Source organism: Plectropomus leopardus, chromosome 7 (assembly GCF_008729295.1).
Source record: "Plectropomus leopardus isolate mb chromosome 7, YSFRI_Pleo_2.0, whole genome shotgun sequence".
NCBI lineage: Eukaryota > Metazoa > Chordata > Actinopteri > Perciformes > Serranidae > Plectropomus > Plectropomus leopardus.
The window spans coordinates 3550678-3567724 of NC_056469.1; the positions used below are offsets into that span (position 1 = coordinate 3550678).

The 17047-nt window shown below is 38.6% G+C and overlaps 1 protein-coding gene across 1 annotated transcript in view; it reads right to left on the minus strand.

Moving 5' to 3' along the window:
• Positions 1-17047, minus strand: part of cdk14 (cyclin-dependent kinase 14) — a 229031-nt gene that overhangs the window by 136143 nt on the left and 75841 nt on the right. The window contains exons 3-6 of the mRNA XM_042490904.1: positions 14824-15073; positions 9180-9273; positions 8512-8591; positions 1589-1683 (exon numbers count right to left, since the gene is read on the minus strand). Coding sequence (XP_042346838.1) covers positions 1589-1683; positions 8512-8591; positions 9180-9273; positions 14824-15073 — 519 coding nt within the window. The remainder of the gene's footprint in view (positions 1-1588; positions 1684-8511; positions 8592-9179; positions 9274-14823; positions 15074-17047) is intronic.

The window sequence follows — 17047 nt, forward strand, 5'->3', positions numbered from 1 at the left end:
TGAATGACACAGAACATTTGGGGCCAATACTGATATCTATATCTACATAAATCTATCGTTAGGGTTTCATAAAAACTGATAATGATCGGGTCAGTTTTTTTTTTCATCAGTACATTACTTTAGGACTGGATTTCCTTGGCATTATGTTAAACTGAAAACTCGTATCAAATCTACTATTAACCCTTTGAAATCTGAGCAAAATTGGCTGATTTCTTTCAAAAACATTGGAAGAGGGCAACAGGCAACTCATCAAGGAATGGCCAAAAAATTAGCAGGAAATTTGTAAAAGGTTACAAGAAAATTACCTGAAAATGAGCAACCATAAAAAAAAAAAAAAGTAAAGAAAATCTCAAACAGGAAAACAAAAAAAGGAAAATGACCAAAAGAAAGTGTCTATTTTCTTTTCAAAGATTTTAAATAATTAAGACTTTAGAAGTATCCCACAATGTAAGTCTATGGCATGCCATGGCATCATGTGACAGACCCCGAAACTGTAATTCCATGATTTAGGCACTATGTCCAGTTGGCTCTCAAAGCCAAAACATCATCATCTCTTAATAAATTCAAGCGAGAGCTGGTGGCCAGCCTGATGAAACAAGTCCCCTAACAGCCATCATTAGTATATGGTAATCTACAGTCTAATTACGCACACATGCACACATATGTACTTATACACACATACACACACATTCACACTCATAATTTGTCTTGATCTTTTGTCATTTATTGCTGACCCTATTGTATATTGCTTGTATCAAAGTATAGTAAGTTACTGTATTACTTGTAATTCATTGTATTAATTACCTTCGGTGAAGTATTTCTATAAGCCCATTTGGGTTTCTAACCTCTCTGGCACCTGATTTTCTGTATTCTTTTTGACCTGTTTTCTGTCACTGTTTTTAATGGTGCAAAAAAAAAAAAAAAAAAAGAAATCAAATAAAAAGGCCAGTACAGTTCCTGGGTGCTTGGTCCAAACCATGTCAGAGCACAGCTACATGCTAAAGTGAAACAGGTTAAAATAAACTAAGAATTAAAATTAGATCATGTATTAAATATCTGATACTGATCAAATTACAAATACACCTCGGAGTTTCAGATATATCTTCATTACCTCTAGCACTAATGGTCATCTCTATGCCTGGTATATTTCAGTTCTGTCTGTAAACTGCAGTCAGCAGAATGTTCCAGTAGAAAGCTTTTGTACAGGCCATAAGTACATCAATAGAATATTTAAATATTTGATGGAATATCTGAAGTACTACAACAGTGACCGTTCAATAAAATGGCTTCCTGGCGTCCTGTAGCTAGCACAGACAGACCGACCTCTGCTGGCCGCCATCCTACAATGGAAAAAGCTTTAACATTCTTTAAGTGCCCTATAAACAAGAGTATGCCAATGAAAATATCCACGGCTCATGTTTCTGTGGGCACCGTATTAAAAACTGAAACTCAATCAGAGAGCAAACACTGAGGTCAAAACAATCAAACAACGGACACGCACACACAACATTAAAAACAGATTCTCAACCTAATTTCAGACATCTACTGTCTGCACATAAACAGTCCAAATGGGTAATTTCAGACTTACCACATATTCGAAGACCAGAGTCAGGGTTTCCTTGGTGTGGATGATGTCATGGAGGAGCACGATGTTCGCATGCTTCAGGCCTTTCAAGAGAGATGCTGAAACAGAACGGAAAGAGACAGAAGGTTAATGTGAAGCACGTGTCGAGATATCAGAGGACTCGCTATGATCAACGCCTTCATTAGCCGCATCATTAGAATGTAACACAGAGGCCTCTATGAGCCTCACTACATACATACTGGGGATTAAGAAAAGATTAAAACAGAGGAAGAAAACACGGAGAGGATTACTACTCCGAGTTCTCACACTCATTAGTCCAAACATTTATGATGTAACATACGTTGTTAATAAGTGGAGCGATGAGATGATGTGTTGGGGAGATGGTCAAAGTGCTTGTTACTTTCCTGGCAGAGCTTACTGAGTCTTACTGAGGAGGCCGGGTGTGATCAACACATTCTGACTTGTTAAGACTTTCACACGTGATTCACTTCATCTGGACCTTGAGTGCATTCTGGGAGGACTGTGCAGATAATAGAAGCAGATACATAATGAACTGTACAACCAGCCTAAGAGCCTTGAGGGTCAAAAGACTACATTATTCTTTTAGCAGAGCTACCTATATGAAGGTTCGTTACCTCAGTCATGTGAAAACATGACTAAAGCAGCTTTGAAAAGAAAATGTCCAAATGCAGTTCTACTTTGATGTTCAGCTTTTGGAGAGAAGATGCATCTTGACTTGCAATTAGCTTATGATGACTCGTGACTTGAACAGGTTCTCATGAGGGTAATCAAGAGAAAAGTGAGCTGCAGTAGGTTGCCATTAAACCTAATAGCCACAGGTGGTTCATTTACACAGTCCTCTTGTCTGTAAAGTCCAACAACAAGGCAAAACTTCAAAGCTTCTACAACACAAGTCACACTTCACACTCAACAGCATTATTCCCACTTCTTCAGGTACCTGCTCTGGTTTTAGGTCATCTATTAACATGGAACTGACTCATCCTCGTGCCATAGACCTCATCCATTTCATAATCTCGCAATTGATTTTAGAGAATAAACTAGTTTAATTTGATTATTGCAGGGAACTATTGCCAACCACAATATAGGTTATATTGTTATGGGCCTAAAATTTGTCTTTTGCCTGCTTTTAATCAGTAAAGAGTGGTTGTGCCACATCACTGATCTTTCCATTTGATTCCCGGTGTCACAATTATATGAAAAAAGTGGGTACATTTGTCTTTGCATGTTGTCTTGTTTAGAAGTTATGAAAAGTGTTTTGTTTTTTTTCCTTCTGCGTGGGCATCAATTCAAGATGGACGTCAAACAAACCTCATTGACCATGAGTTGACCTAAACAACAAGGCAAATTCTTAACAAGACACCATTAGGGTCCTAAAAGAACAGGTTCAAAAATGCCATTTGGTTGCATGGGAACCTATTTCTCCTGCTGAACTATAAATCTCATCTTAGCATTGTGACAACTTGGACTCGAGATTTAACACGATATGCTGTGATGGAGCTGAGACTGGATATGTTAAAAAATGGACTGGGGCTGGCAGTCTGCACAAGGCCATTGTGACCCCGTTGAACAAGTGAAAATGCAACTGCCTTTTCAATCCACATTCTACAACTATGTGTGCAGAGAAACACATGCTGTAATCACACCTGTGTCAAACCAGCAAGGTAGCAACCATTAGCCAGTTAGCCAGCTAAGGTGTTAATGTGTCATGCCATTGTCAAACAGCTTGGTATTCCCAAAACAAATGTGCATTGCTCCAAAGGGCTGTTTCTCCGAAAATACGCTGCACACAATAGAAGCTAATTATTGTGCAGAATGACATCAGTACCACTTAGCCATTTACGAAGTGATGGTGAAGCAAATGGTAAAGAATGGCTACAACCAGTCCTGGCTGCAATGTTGGCTAAAAATTAAACACATAAAACTGGCATACAGACAAGCTAAAGACAACAACAAGAAAAACAGCTGCAGAAACAAGAGAAAATGTTGTTCAATTGTTTGAGCTGGACAGCACATAGTAATCTCAATTCAAACTCAATGTGCAAACTTGAGACACATATTAATACCAGGTGTAAATGTAATCAGGTTAAATCAGATACAAGTAGATACAATTTTGATGTCAAACATTACAATTCAAAGTGTAAAGGAGGTATTTCAGTTTTCATAGAACTTTACTTTAATCCTAAGCTTCCAGACCATATTGATAGCTGGTTGTAATGGAAGATGTGTTTTGATACAGGATCCTAAAGTTCAGTTTAAAATGACATATCTATCAACCACTGGACCCGCTTCTCTGTCAGAAATGAAAGAACTTAGCTTCTGTATCAGTTTACAATGCAGCCAAAAGGATCCATCACGTCTCATTCAAAGAAGACAAAAGAAGACAGTCAACAGAGTCATCCATCATGAAGAACTCATGAATATTCAATGCTGTATGTTGTCTTCCATTTTATACAAAATGCACGCGCGCAGCGGCTGTTCTACTTCACGTTCAGTACAAGCAAGCATTGTTTTCGGGGAACCCCCAGAGTGCAGGTGTGCAATTTCAGCCCTGCACAGGCAATTTCAATATTACTATATAGAGAGGTTAATAGAGAATGTAAATAATTTTAATGACTACTGATAAAATGTGAGGGAATCAACAATGAGGTTTATTAAATGAAAAGCACAATAATTTTAATGATTATGAATCATTAAATTATGAATTTTAATGATTATGACTTCATAGAGACATGGTTAACCCCTAACATCCCAGATCAAGCTAGCACTGGATAGGCGGACCTCGTTCAGAGCCGACAGGACACAAGGCTCTGATGCAAATTTAAAAAATGCACTGCAGGAATTGTATGATGCCATCAGCAGCAACATGCCTGAGCAACTGGATAGAATTTTAAAATGTAATACAAACTATGTTTGAATTGAATGATTAAATGACTAATAAATCTACCTTGTACCTTCAAATTTGAAAATCCTCTCTGTAAAGATAAGTTAAGTATGTCTTCATCAAGAAAAGATATATATATATATTTTTAAGGTAGGGTAGGCAATGATCTGGAAAAGGGAGACAACAGCTTGGAAGACAGTGCTTCAGTAGGCGGCTGCAGAGCCTCACTACCCCACAACATTGGGTGTTTCAGGCCGGTGACCAGCAACAGCACCAGATCTAACCCGTGTAACAGCAGCAACAGAAAGTTTGTGATTCTGCAGGGAGTCAGGTCTGTCCAATCCCCACAGCGCTGGAGTTTGTGCTGGTTGGATTTGGGTTTCCGCAACCACTGATTGTGTATCAGTCTCAAGAACTGCTTCCCCTGTCTCCTCCCAATGAGGCAGTCTCTAGCGCAGAGAACAGTCTGATTTAAGGCTCTAGCTAACTTAAGCTACATAAACGTGAACTTGAAGTTGCAGCCATGAACCTTTGGCTCCCGTTAGCTGTTATCTCTGATTCTGAGAGGCTAATGAAAGATTTATATTCTTTTTATCGCATGTTGGAATGTGTCTTTTTAAATTTAAATCTGCCATGTAATGGTTTGTGTGGAGTCTTTGTTGCGGGAAGATCTTATTAAGGTTTAATAGTTTCATCCCAAAATATCTTGTCCTGAAATGGTAGAAAGTAATGTGTTTTCTTTCATTTCATTTAGGTTCGCTTTGTGGTCAGACCGCAAAGTGCTGTATTACAGTTTTTTTTTCTTCGCTTTCTTCTTTCACTGCCCTCCTACGTTTACCCTTGATAACAGCGATATTTTTTTTTTGTCATTCTTCTGCCACTTTGTATTTTACTATATGCATAGTTGTTCATTATCTATTCATTGTCTCTGAAATGCTTTACTGAAAAAGATACACATTTTATTTTGTTCACTGTCTCTTTTAGACTCTTTGAAAATACCATCTTCCTTTTTTTGGGGTTGCCTTGCACTGTAGGCAGTTGTCACCAATGCCGGAATAGCAACTTCCTCAGCAGGATTCTCCACCAGTGACTCAGGCTTTCAGGTATGGTATGAGCACTCACATCTGCATTTATAGAAGAGCCAATAGGAATGTCCTCTTTCTGAAATGACCTATGATTGGCCAAGGTCTCCTGTACCCGCTAGATTTTCTACAGTCTGAAACAGAGCAAAGACAAGGCGCAGAGGTCTAGTTTTCTCTGAGTGCACTTGAATTACAATATGCTCAAAGTTCATTATGGAGTTTGGGCCCAGTGATGCCACAATAAAACTGCCTACCCCAGTTTTAACCCTTTGAAAACTGGATTAACATCATTATTCTTGTGCTGCATTCAGATGCCTTGAACAAGTATTTAAACCTGAGCAAATTGGTTTGATTTCTTTTGAAAACATGTTGAAAAATGCAATGAGCAACGTGGCATAAAATGTCAGACAATTTGGAAGATATATATATATATAGAGAGAGAGAGAGAGAGACAGAGACAGAGAGACAGAGAGAGAAATGTCCAGACAACTTTATCTATAATTATCATAATTCTATATTCAAAATTATGTTAAAGCATTATTGTTATTTTTAAGCATTTTTTTCAAAGTTATTTCTTTGTCTGTTTGTTTTTTACTTGTTATTAATGATTTAATTAATTAATTAATTTATCAGTTTAATTATTTATTTATGGGGGGGTGCTAATTTTCAGGTAATTTTCTTGTTCTGTTTATTAATTTCTTGCTAAATCGTGGGTCATATCTCAAGATATAGCAAATCTGCTCTGGTTTCAAAGGGTTAATTAACGTTTAATTTTACCATCATTATACTAATTTGTTAACAAATACCTCACAACTTTTTGCCTATGTTGGTGATATTCTGGACTCTGAAGCCACTTCACTTGTGACAGACAGGAAACGAGGTGTGATTAGACTTAAGCAGCCAACTGCAAAGCTTTCTCCAGTAATTACGCAGACAAATTTGCAGGCAAACAAACAGCTGACAACAAAACTCAACCGGTCTCAGAAAGGCAATACAGGGAATAGTTTCATTAAGACCGAATGTGAGAGCGGCATAATAAGTGCAGTTTTTATTATGAGGCGTAAATGGGATTCTCAGACAGTTGCCAATGTGATTAATTTAGCAAACACAAAGTTCTTTTTTTCAAGGGCATTGGGGAGCTTTGATGCAGCGAGCCTCAGAGAGCCGGCGAGTGGTGGAGCCTCATGAATACATTCATCCTGTATGACTACCTAAAGGTTGTTAAAAAATCAGATAAGGCAGTAAGCAGGAGGTTAGTGCTACAGTCAGATACCTCAAAGATCCTGTCACCGGTTTGAAGATCCAACTCCCCATCTCTAGTAATGGGCATGAGGGTGTGCAGTTTTAATAAGCTTGGACACACACACACACACACACACACACGCTCTGAACTCTTACTCTGGATATATTACTTTATTCAGGAGCGGTCGGTAATGCTGCTCACATATCAGCGCTGGGAGCTTCCTGCTCAGTAATTGCTGAATTAGTTCAATTTCAAAGCGCCTTACTGATCCGCTCACAGGGAGAGTTTGGATTGTGTGTGTGTGTGTGTAGGCTCTCCCTTCATCAGGCCTGGATCATACACAGATCAAACAGACACAATAATTTTTCTTATCTAAATTCAAATGCCAGCCATGCATGTGGAGGTGAGTGTGTCTTCTTAAAGTTCAGCCAGGAGAGTGAAGAGTGTCAAGTGCTTTACACACACACACACACACATACATGCGAACATGAATAATAGGGGACTATCTAAGTGTACTATCCAAGAGGGCACACACACACACATACACATACACACATACACACACACACACACACACACACACACACACACACAGCTGACAGAACAAACACAGCCAGGACGCTTTTTGTGCTGCTGTTACATAAAAGGACAAGTCACCGGATGTCTAAAATATGAACACATTTTTCTAGCTTTTTGTTTATTATCACTTTTTCTTTTAGAAATCAACCTTCTTGCCTTTTTTGTTAGCTTTGTTTATTCCCAAAACATCCAGATTATTAAGAAAGCTTTTTTTGTCCAGTATGAGTCTTGAAAGTGTTTTATAATTAACCCTTTTGGAACATGAGCAAGTTGGCTTGATTTCTTTCAAAAACATGAGAAGAAGGCAACAGGAAACTTATAAAGAAATGGCCCAAAACTTAGCAAGTAAAGAGTAAAAAGTTACAACAAAGTTAGGTCTGCCTGAAAATGAAAAGAAGAAAAGATAATAAAAAAAAAAAAAAACTAAAAAAGAAAACTTAAACTATATACAAAGTACTAATAAAAGTACTTGAGTAGTAAAAAAAATACTTGAGATGGCTTTAGGGCATTGCTCAAGGAAATGTTTGCTTAGTTTACAACACTTAAAATATTATTTTTCTTTAAACCTTTGAAACCTGCATCGACATCAGTTTTATTGTGCTGCATTCAGACGCCTCTCACAAGCTTTTCGACCCTTTGAAACTGCAGAAAATTAGTTTTCTTTCAAAAAAAGACAGTGACCAACTTTGCAAGAAATATTAAACAGATTGCAAAAAAAAAAAATCCAAAAATGGACAATAATTTTTTCTATTTAAAATTATGTTTCAGAAAAATTAAAAAATAACTGGAAATAATTATATATATATATATATATATATATATATATATATATATATATATATATATATATATATATATATATATATATTTGCTTTTATCCTTTTGTATTTACAGTAATTTTTTTGGAACATTTTAAAATTTTTGGGCCATGTATTGTTAAGTTACTCATTGCTTTCTCCCCGTGTTATTTGTAGAACGAAGTGAATACTTATCAAACCCTTAAGAACCTGGATTGACATCAGTTTTTGTGCTACTTTCAGTACGAGAATTTCACTCCAGTCTGTGTATTTGTACTCCAGTAGCATAAAAGCGGAGTAAATTCCCCCGCTGAATGTCTTACCTTCTCTTATGGCTGTGAAGGGCGTCCCTTCCTCCTCCTGCAGACGGATCACCTTCAGAGCCACCAGTTTCCCGTTCACCCTGGCAACAACACAGAGGACAAACAAACTACAGTAATCCCACTTTTTTTTCTGCAACATGAAAAAAAGAATCTATTAAAATCAGTGAAGCCGGGGAACAGTGAAGATTGTTAAGTCAATGAAATGTAATTTAGCAGCAGTGGAGTGAGACCCGGGTGTGAGGCCACAGGATTACAAGTGAATGAAGCTCACCAATCAAAGCTGCTGCTGTGAGGAGCAAAATAACATCATTACTGAGAAGATTAGAGTCTGCGCACTTTCATACATTTACAGTGTGTGAACTTTTCATTTTCTGGAATTTAATTAGGAAAACCTGAAAGGAATGCAGCAAACCAGAAAAAAAGTGGAACATAACTACTGAATAAAAACATCCATTGTAGGGTGATTAAAATAAAAAATTACACCGCATGTGTGGGATTTGCAGAGGAGAAAAAATTATTTACATAAAACTACCCTGTGTAACTGTTATTGCCGTTCCATTTAATGGATCCATTCAGCGTCGCTCCTGTATAATTAAATGTAATATTCACTGCCTGCATGAGTGGCTCTCATGATAAAGAGTGACTGGAACAGATTCCACACTTCTTACTTGCTCTTTCCTTTGTAAACCGTAGCATATGAACCCTCGCCCAGTTTCTCCAGCTTCTCATAGGAATCTGCTTTCCCAAACTTGGGCTTGTAGGCTAAGAAAACAGAAAAAAAGAGAGATGTTAAAAGGTAATAAAAGAGGATGAATTCAGCAACCCAGAAAAGAAACCTCTCGGAGGATTTCACACAGACATTACAAGTCCGGGAGAGATATTCAAATGTGGAGGCTCCCCACTGCATCATCTGGGAGGTGTAATGTCAGTGAGGAGGAGGAGGAAGAGAGAATCTCACAAAGTCTTCATGTGAGAACTGAAGACTGCTTTTCATTTAATCGTCAAACTTCGAATCAAACCTTGCAACTTTAAGACACTTTTCATCGTCAGCAGTTCACAAAGAGAGAGGTAACAGCAGCGCGGAGGACAAGAGGCCCAGAGCTGATCAGACCCAACTGATGTGAAAAGAGGAAACTAGCGAAACTCTGGATGCTGCAGAGGGAGGTGACGGCATTGATGTAGTTTGCATCTTTGATGATTATGATTTACTTTGACATGTGTTTGTTTTTCTTTAAAATAAACTCTGGCGTGTTTCCTAAATTTGTGTGGTTCCTTGAGTCAAAGCTCTAATCTGGTGTGGTCCAAACACCCAGACCAGGATCTCTTGATAAGGAGGCTCACTAGGCGGGTTTCTATCTATCCTCAAATTGCACAAACTGAAATTGCAAATATAAATTAAGCCGAATATAAATATGTCATTTTTGAAAAAAAAAAAATCCATTTATAGCAAAAAAAAGTTTACGCTTGTATAAGGTGGAATTTCAGGCGATTGGGGAAAAAACTTATATTGCAAAATTGCAATAGAAACACTTTTTTGGCTTGTGGTGTTATTGCATCGCATAACTCTTCAAAAGTTGACCGGATAATCTGCAAATTTTGAATCCACAATTCCTCTGTGAAATCGTGGACTATCACCTCCCAGAAATCCCTCATACGTGGATACTCCCACGTATAAGGGGCTCGCCTTTCCATTATCACTCACATAACACGCCTATGTCACCTTTGATTGGACATAATGACGGCTAGTGTGGTGGCTGCAATAGAAATAAAACCTGCTAATGTTTTGAACATCCATCACCGTGCTTCTTGGAATATTAACACCAGAGAAGTCGCAGATCACTCAGTGGAAACGCAGTCATCTCACAACTGTGTTTTATCGACATTTTGAAAGTATCTCTTCAGTTTTGCACAAATCTTAAATTTTGGAAACCAGGCTAATGCTAAAATGAAATGAAGCACAAGAAGAAAAGAGGCATAAAAATCATGGAACAATGATATCAATTACAAATTAAAATCTACATAACATAACTTGTTAATATGAAGCTATTGCAGAATAAGTACAGCAGCAAAATTGGAGAAAATTGTACTGAATGGCATACTGAAATATTCATATGAACTGAACAAGGGCAAATTTAAATGTTTAAGAAGACAGCAGAATTAAAGCAGAGGGCAAATGACAAAATATGTAATGCCTTACACTGGAATGTCGGGGTGTGAACCCTTCATAAATGTACATCAATTACCACCAATGCTCTGAAGACGCTGCAGCTACCGGTGGCTATTCGCACTGCTATTAGTGAATTTGACTTTTTTTTGCAATGAGGCTTGTTTGCAAAGAAATGTTCACATTTTGCACCAAATGCATGCTTGCACAGGAGCAAGCAAATGCTTTTCGCTTGGTGGCTCAGTCGGTGGTGCACAGCATCCTTTGAAGGTGCTTTAAAAATTACATTTTATTTTTGTCTAATTTGTGCAGATTTAGCAGCTGCAAAAGCTGCACAGTCCCTCTGTGAATTCGCTCCTCAGTGGCTGGCACACTGTCAGCTAATACAGAAATGTTTTGGATCAAAATAGGATTGTTTTATCTCTTTGAAACCTCAGTAAATTGATTTGATTTTTTGGAAAACCATGGGGAAAATGCAATGACAAAATGACAAAAAATAAATTAGCCAAAGGTGACAAAGAAAATGACCTAAAAAATAGTTTTTTATAAAAAGGGTGACAATTTTTTTTTTTTTTTTTTGCTTTCTTCACTCATTTTCTTGCAACTTTCAATAATTTCTTGCTATTTCGTGGGCCATATGTCATTAAGTTGAGAGCACCATAACATCTACGCCGATAAAAACCTGTAATCTCCAGGCAGTGTTCTGATCAGCTATTCCACAATCCAGAGGTTGTGTGTGTGAAATATTAGTTATGTGGATTGGGCAGATTACACAAAAAGACCATGAAAGGTATGATTTACACGTTTTCATAATCACAGCTGAAACAATTCATTAGTGTCTCGCAGTGATGCTGGCAGGCAATCAGTCAAGCCTCATATCACACTTATTAAATCTTACTTGCGTGCACATTCATTAGGCTTTTCACATTTGGAGCCAAATTAAAAAAAGGAACCACATATGTATAAAACCTGGAAATCTCATTTGCATGATTAAGAAAATGATGTTGTTTGTACACAGCCTTCAATTAAGCAAGAGGAAATACAGGCTGCAAAATGAGTTTCAGATGGAGAAAAGAAAAAGAGCTCAGCTGCCAAAACAAAACACCTGGGAAACACAGAGGAAACTCATGCTTTGACAGCATTAGAAAAGTCCTAGCTATGTCAAAGCCGAGCGAGTGCACGCTACTATTGAGATTTTTGGAGTCTGATGTTGAAACATATTTCGAAAACAATCTTTCTTTTACTGATATTAAGCAAATTTGCAAAACAAATTGCTAATTAATGTAGCGTTTTAAGAAATTTAAAAGAATATTGCTGCATGTGGCTCATCAAACGCAGAAAAAAAATCCTTTTACTGCTACCATTACTCTAACTTTACTGACATTCATACTGCCAGAACCAGTAACATTACCATCTATACAGTGAAATGCAACATTAATTTATATTATTCATTATAATCATCATTAATGATAACTTGAATTTACACTTGTTACAGCTGCAATAGATGATATTTTTTAGTTTGTTTGTTTGTTTGTTGTTTGTTTATTGATTGTCCAACAGATTTGTGTTTTATATACACAGTTGTTAAGTCTCATGTATTTGTTAAATCAAAAACTGAAAAATAAAGCTATACATAATAAATAAATCATCCATACTGAAAACCCTCTTTACTGATTTCCAACATTATCTCTGCTTATTTGTGGTTACATGTTAATCTTATTTAGCATCACATTGTACTTTAGTCAGTATTTGTTCGGGAAACTATTCTGCCCCTCTGACTGGTACTGACCGTACAAACACCTGGTTGAATCTTCTTTTGACTTACTTCAGTCTTTTTAATGTGAATCTTGATTTATTTTTAAAAACAATTCCTCAGGAATAAAGAATGGCTACAAAAATTACCACCTCAACCCCCATCCTCTGTCGGAACTACAAGCTGTGTTTCCACGGTAACGCTGCCACAACTGTTGACTGGCTTCTCACCCGCTGTTTATCAACTGGAACAGAGGTGACTGCCCACCAAAATACTGTATCATCAGCAGCGCGGCTGATGGCAGCCTCTCCCGGCCTCTTTCTCCTGCTTTGTTATTTTCCTTTTTTGGGGGAGATACATATTGTGACTATTTCCTGCTGAACAACAGCCAGCCACTGTGACTCTGCGCAGCTTTCAGAAGTCTTGTCACAGTGAGGTTTGGTATCACTGGTCCTGTATGGAGACTTATACTTAGAACTGTGCTCACTGTGCAGATCTGACAACCAGAGCAATGCCGCCTACTGTATATGTATATATATATATATATATATATATATATATATATATAAAACATCTGGAACACATGGCATTAGTGAGCAGCATGTGATGCTTCTGTAGAGCTGCTTGCTGCTATGAGTTCTGTATTTCAACATTTTTAAACATAAATTTGACTCCTGTATTGTTAACAACAAGGTCCTGCAAATGTTTAACAATAAAATGCCTTGTGTCAACAACTGATGGAATTCTGTTGACAGAGGACTTTTATTTTGAAAGGGAAGCAGGGAAGTTTGTGACGGTATGTTTGTGACAGGCATTGAAACTGTAATAAAAGGTGGCATAGAGTCAATATAATTATCAAAACTATATATTCACCGCAGCGCACAGAAAAAAAAAAATCAGTGAGCCACCGTTTCTCTAGATGTGCCAGGCTGACAAGCAACTGAGACACATGTGACAAGCGCTGCTCAGGCAGGCAGTCTGGCTGCTCTGACTTGTTAACACGGATGCCGAAAAGAAAAAAAAAAAAAAAGAAAAAAAAGAAGCAGGTCCGGCAATGCTCACACAGGCAGTGTGCATAAGAGAGAACACCAGAATGCCCATCGGACATATTCTGTAAACAGCTGAGTTATTTCATATCTGAGAAGTTGTAGAACGAAGTGAATGCTTATCAAACCCTTAAGAACCTGGATTGACATCAGTTTTTGTACTACTTTCAGATGCCTTTCACAACTTGGCAAGAAATGTCGCCCACTTTGATTTTACTCAGATGATTAAGTTCTCCACAAAATAGTTAAGGATAAGAGCTATGAGTATTTAATAGAACTAATCCACCATCAAAGTTGCGCAGCCAGCCTTAGGTGATGCAAGCAGCGGCCAACCAGAGCAAGACTGACTCATTTAGCTACAAGATGTCGAAGACGTCTAATCTCTCTAACCCTGTTTGTTTGTATCTCTCTCTCTCCCTCTATCCTTTGTGTAAGTGCCCCCCCACACTCCCCTCTCTCTCTCTCTTCCTCTGTGTTTGTTTCTTTGCCCTATTCAGAGGCAGACAGCACAAAGTAACAACATTTACTGTAGTGCCTAAGTGCAGTTTTTCAAGTATCGGTATTTCACTTTCTCTTTTGTGGAAATGTATGACTTGTACTCCCTTACATTTGAAAGACAAATATTGTACTTTTGATTCCACTATAGTCCTATAAAGGTTACTTTGTATTACGTATAGCTTTGAAGTCAGAAGATGATTTTTCTTTCTTTTCTGAAATGCGATAGTCCAGACGCTATGCTCGCCATGGGAAAAGAACCAATCGAAATAAACTACTCCAGTAAATTCACTTTTCAGCCCATAAAACCCCTTTCCCACCAAAATTAGCATGTGCACACAGGTTCTTCAAACACAGACAAATCTGCTAAATATAGGGGATAGACTGCATTCCCATTGCCTGTGAACACAGCGCTGCCTCTTTTGTGTGTGTGTGTGTGTCCTCCTCAGTCCATTTTTTTAAATGCTTACAATCTATGAATCTCTGTCGACATGTCATCTATTGCATGCCTGTCCCTCCTGGAATAAGCATCTCTCCTGAGATAATCTTTCTGAGGTTTCTTTCTCTTTTTTTTTCCCTGCTAAAGGTTTTTTTTGGGAGTTTTTTCTTTATATGAGGAGAGGGTGTAAGGTCAGAGGGCATCATAGATCATAAAACCCCCTGGGGCAAATTTTGTGATGAAAAAAGTAAAATGGACTTGACTTATCCTTCTCCTTATGACACTCTGTAAACAAGATATTTTCTTGCAACCACATGACTTCATCATCAGGTTTAGGGTGGTGACTACTAAGTGTACAGTTACAAAAATGCAACGTGGGTTACAAACATGAAGACAAGAACGTGGTGAGTGATACTTACAGAACTAGGGCTGGAGTGTCGACGCAGTTTGGGCGACTCCTTGCCAGCGGACGAGCCCTTGGCATTGATGCAGGCATTGTTCTCAGAGTGGACCCTCTTCACCTGGCTGGTGGGCTTCTCGAAGGGGTCGAAGCCGCTCTGCGTGCGCTGCACTCTCACCTTCTTGTCCTCAGGGATGGTGTCCAGGGGCTTGATGACTGAGTCCGTTCCCTGGCAGCTGCGTGTGGACATCTTTGTGACACATATCTGTCAAAAAGAGGCAAAGAAAGGAGATGGAACATAAAAGCATTAAAGAGCAATGAAGAAAAAAAAAATCCATCTGCGATTATCAGTGTTCAGCCAAAAACGGACTGCCCCCATCTTCCAGATCCTGCCTGTTTTTAATCTCTCTGTCAGCCTTGGTCTCTTCCCTCCCCGTAGAGTCTTGCTGCTACCTCTCTGCTAGGATGAGAGCCTTTTCATCTCCATCTCTCTTTTCTCTGATCAAAACAGTTCCAGCCTCTGTCGGCTCGGCTGCACGCACGCATGCACCACCGGCTGCTGCTGCTCCCACAATTCCACCTTATCTCTGACACACATCTACACATCCATACAATTGTGCAGACATGCTACAGATGTCTCCTACAAGCCCACCAGGCACACGCTGAACCCTCCACACTCCCCGTCCGTTTCCCCCGACACTAAGCACCTTACCAGCTGCTGCTCCACCGTGGACTGTGTGCATTGGACACAATAGATGCAGGCGGCATGACATGTTTTGCCACGGCTTCCTTCAGATTAAATATTTAGGCCCGGGCTCCCCTGCAGGAAGAACTTCTAATTACTCTAATACACAAGGAGGAGTCATCTTGCAGCTCTGTGCTCTGCTCTTCAACATGGGCTAGGTTTCATTGGACACACCACAACATTTCCCACGACACACGCTCCCTTCACTGTGGCACCAGTATGGAAACTTCCTAAACAAGCAACTTTGATTGATAGTGTGGTTTATTAGTTATATTAATGACACACAATTGCGAGATGACTGCGTTCCCATTGAGTGATGTTATGTAACTTCTCTCGCAATGTTACGCGACTTTCCTCTTGCAGTAACCTTTCAAGAAGCATGGCAATGTATGTCCAAAACATTGGTTGGTTTATTTCTATTGAAATAATAGAATCAATAAGGCCAATCTAATATCACCGTAATTTCTTTGTCTCATATAAGAGTCAAGAAGATCTCGGCCGCTTCCTCCGTCCACTTGTTATGTGACTTTGTTGTACTTTTCTTCTTTGGGTTTAATGGTGGCTGGCATCCATGAAGTCGCATTACCGCCACTAATTGTAACACATCATATAGCGTTAAAAGCTAAAAAATTGGACCAATCGCAGTTTTAAGTTCAAAATTGCTTTTTCGAATAGCAGTTTTTTTCGAAACTGACATGTTTTTATTAGGCGTTTTGTATTCGCAATTTCAACTTCAGCAAATTGAGGGTTAATGGAAACCCCGCCTAGTGTGTCAGGCATAGGCCTATGTAAGTGTGTCAGTCCCACATGGATTGATAAGACACCATAAATTCAGCAAACCAGATCCAGAACACAACATACCGTAAGGCTTAATAGGCTGAGGAAAATATTTAATTGTAATCTTTCGTAATTATTTTCTATACATTTAACTAGAGGTCTTCATCTGTGGTCCAGACTTGAGCGGTTTGTAATATTTCATACTTTTTTTTTACGCTTTATAAAAAAAGTTTGCCAGGCTTTTCTTTAAGGTCCCAATTTTACATTTCAAGCAAGAATTCAAATGGAAGAGTTCCAACAGAGGGAAGAACACAGGAATCTATCTAACCAAAATAGTGTGAAATAGGCCAAGAAATCCACAAGAGAAGGATGCAAAAGGAATAAAAAGAAATGAGGAGTTAACAAGGCTGTCATAAACATGGATCTCCAGTGTGTCCTCAGTGACGGCAGTTGTCATCTGAAACAGGCTCATACACTCAGAAAAACAAATACAGTCATTTAGGACCTATCACACTACAATGCATCAATAGTTGATGAGAGTGTCTGGGAAGGTTGTGTTCAACAAGGCTTATGTTCCAAGCACTTCACATCGGAGAATCATCAGAGGCAAAGGCACATGACAGGATGATAAAAAGGTCGCCAACGTGCTTCAGAACTTGGAACAGAGAGACTGATATACCGGGGACAACACAAGTTTTACTGCACTGAATGATGAGT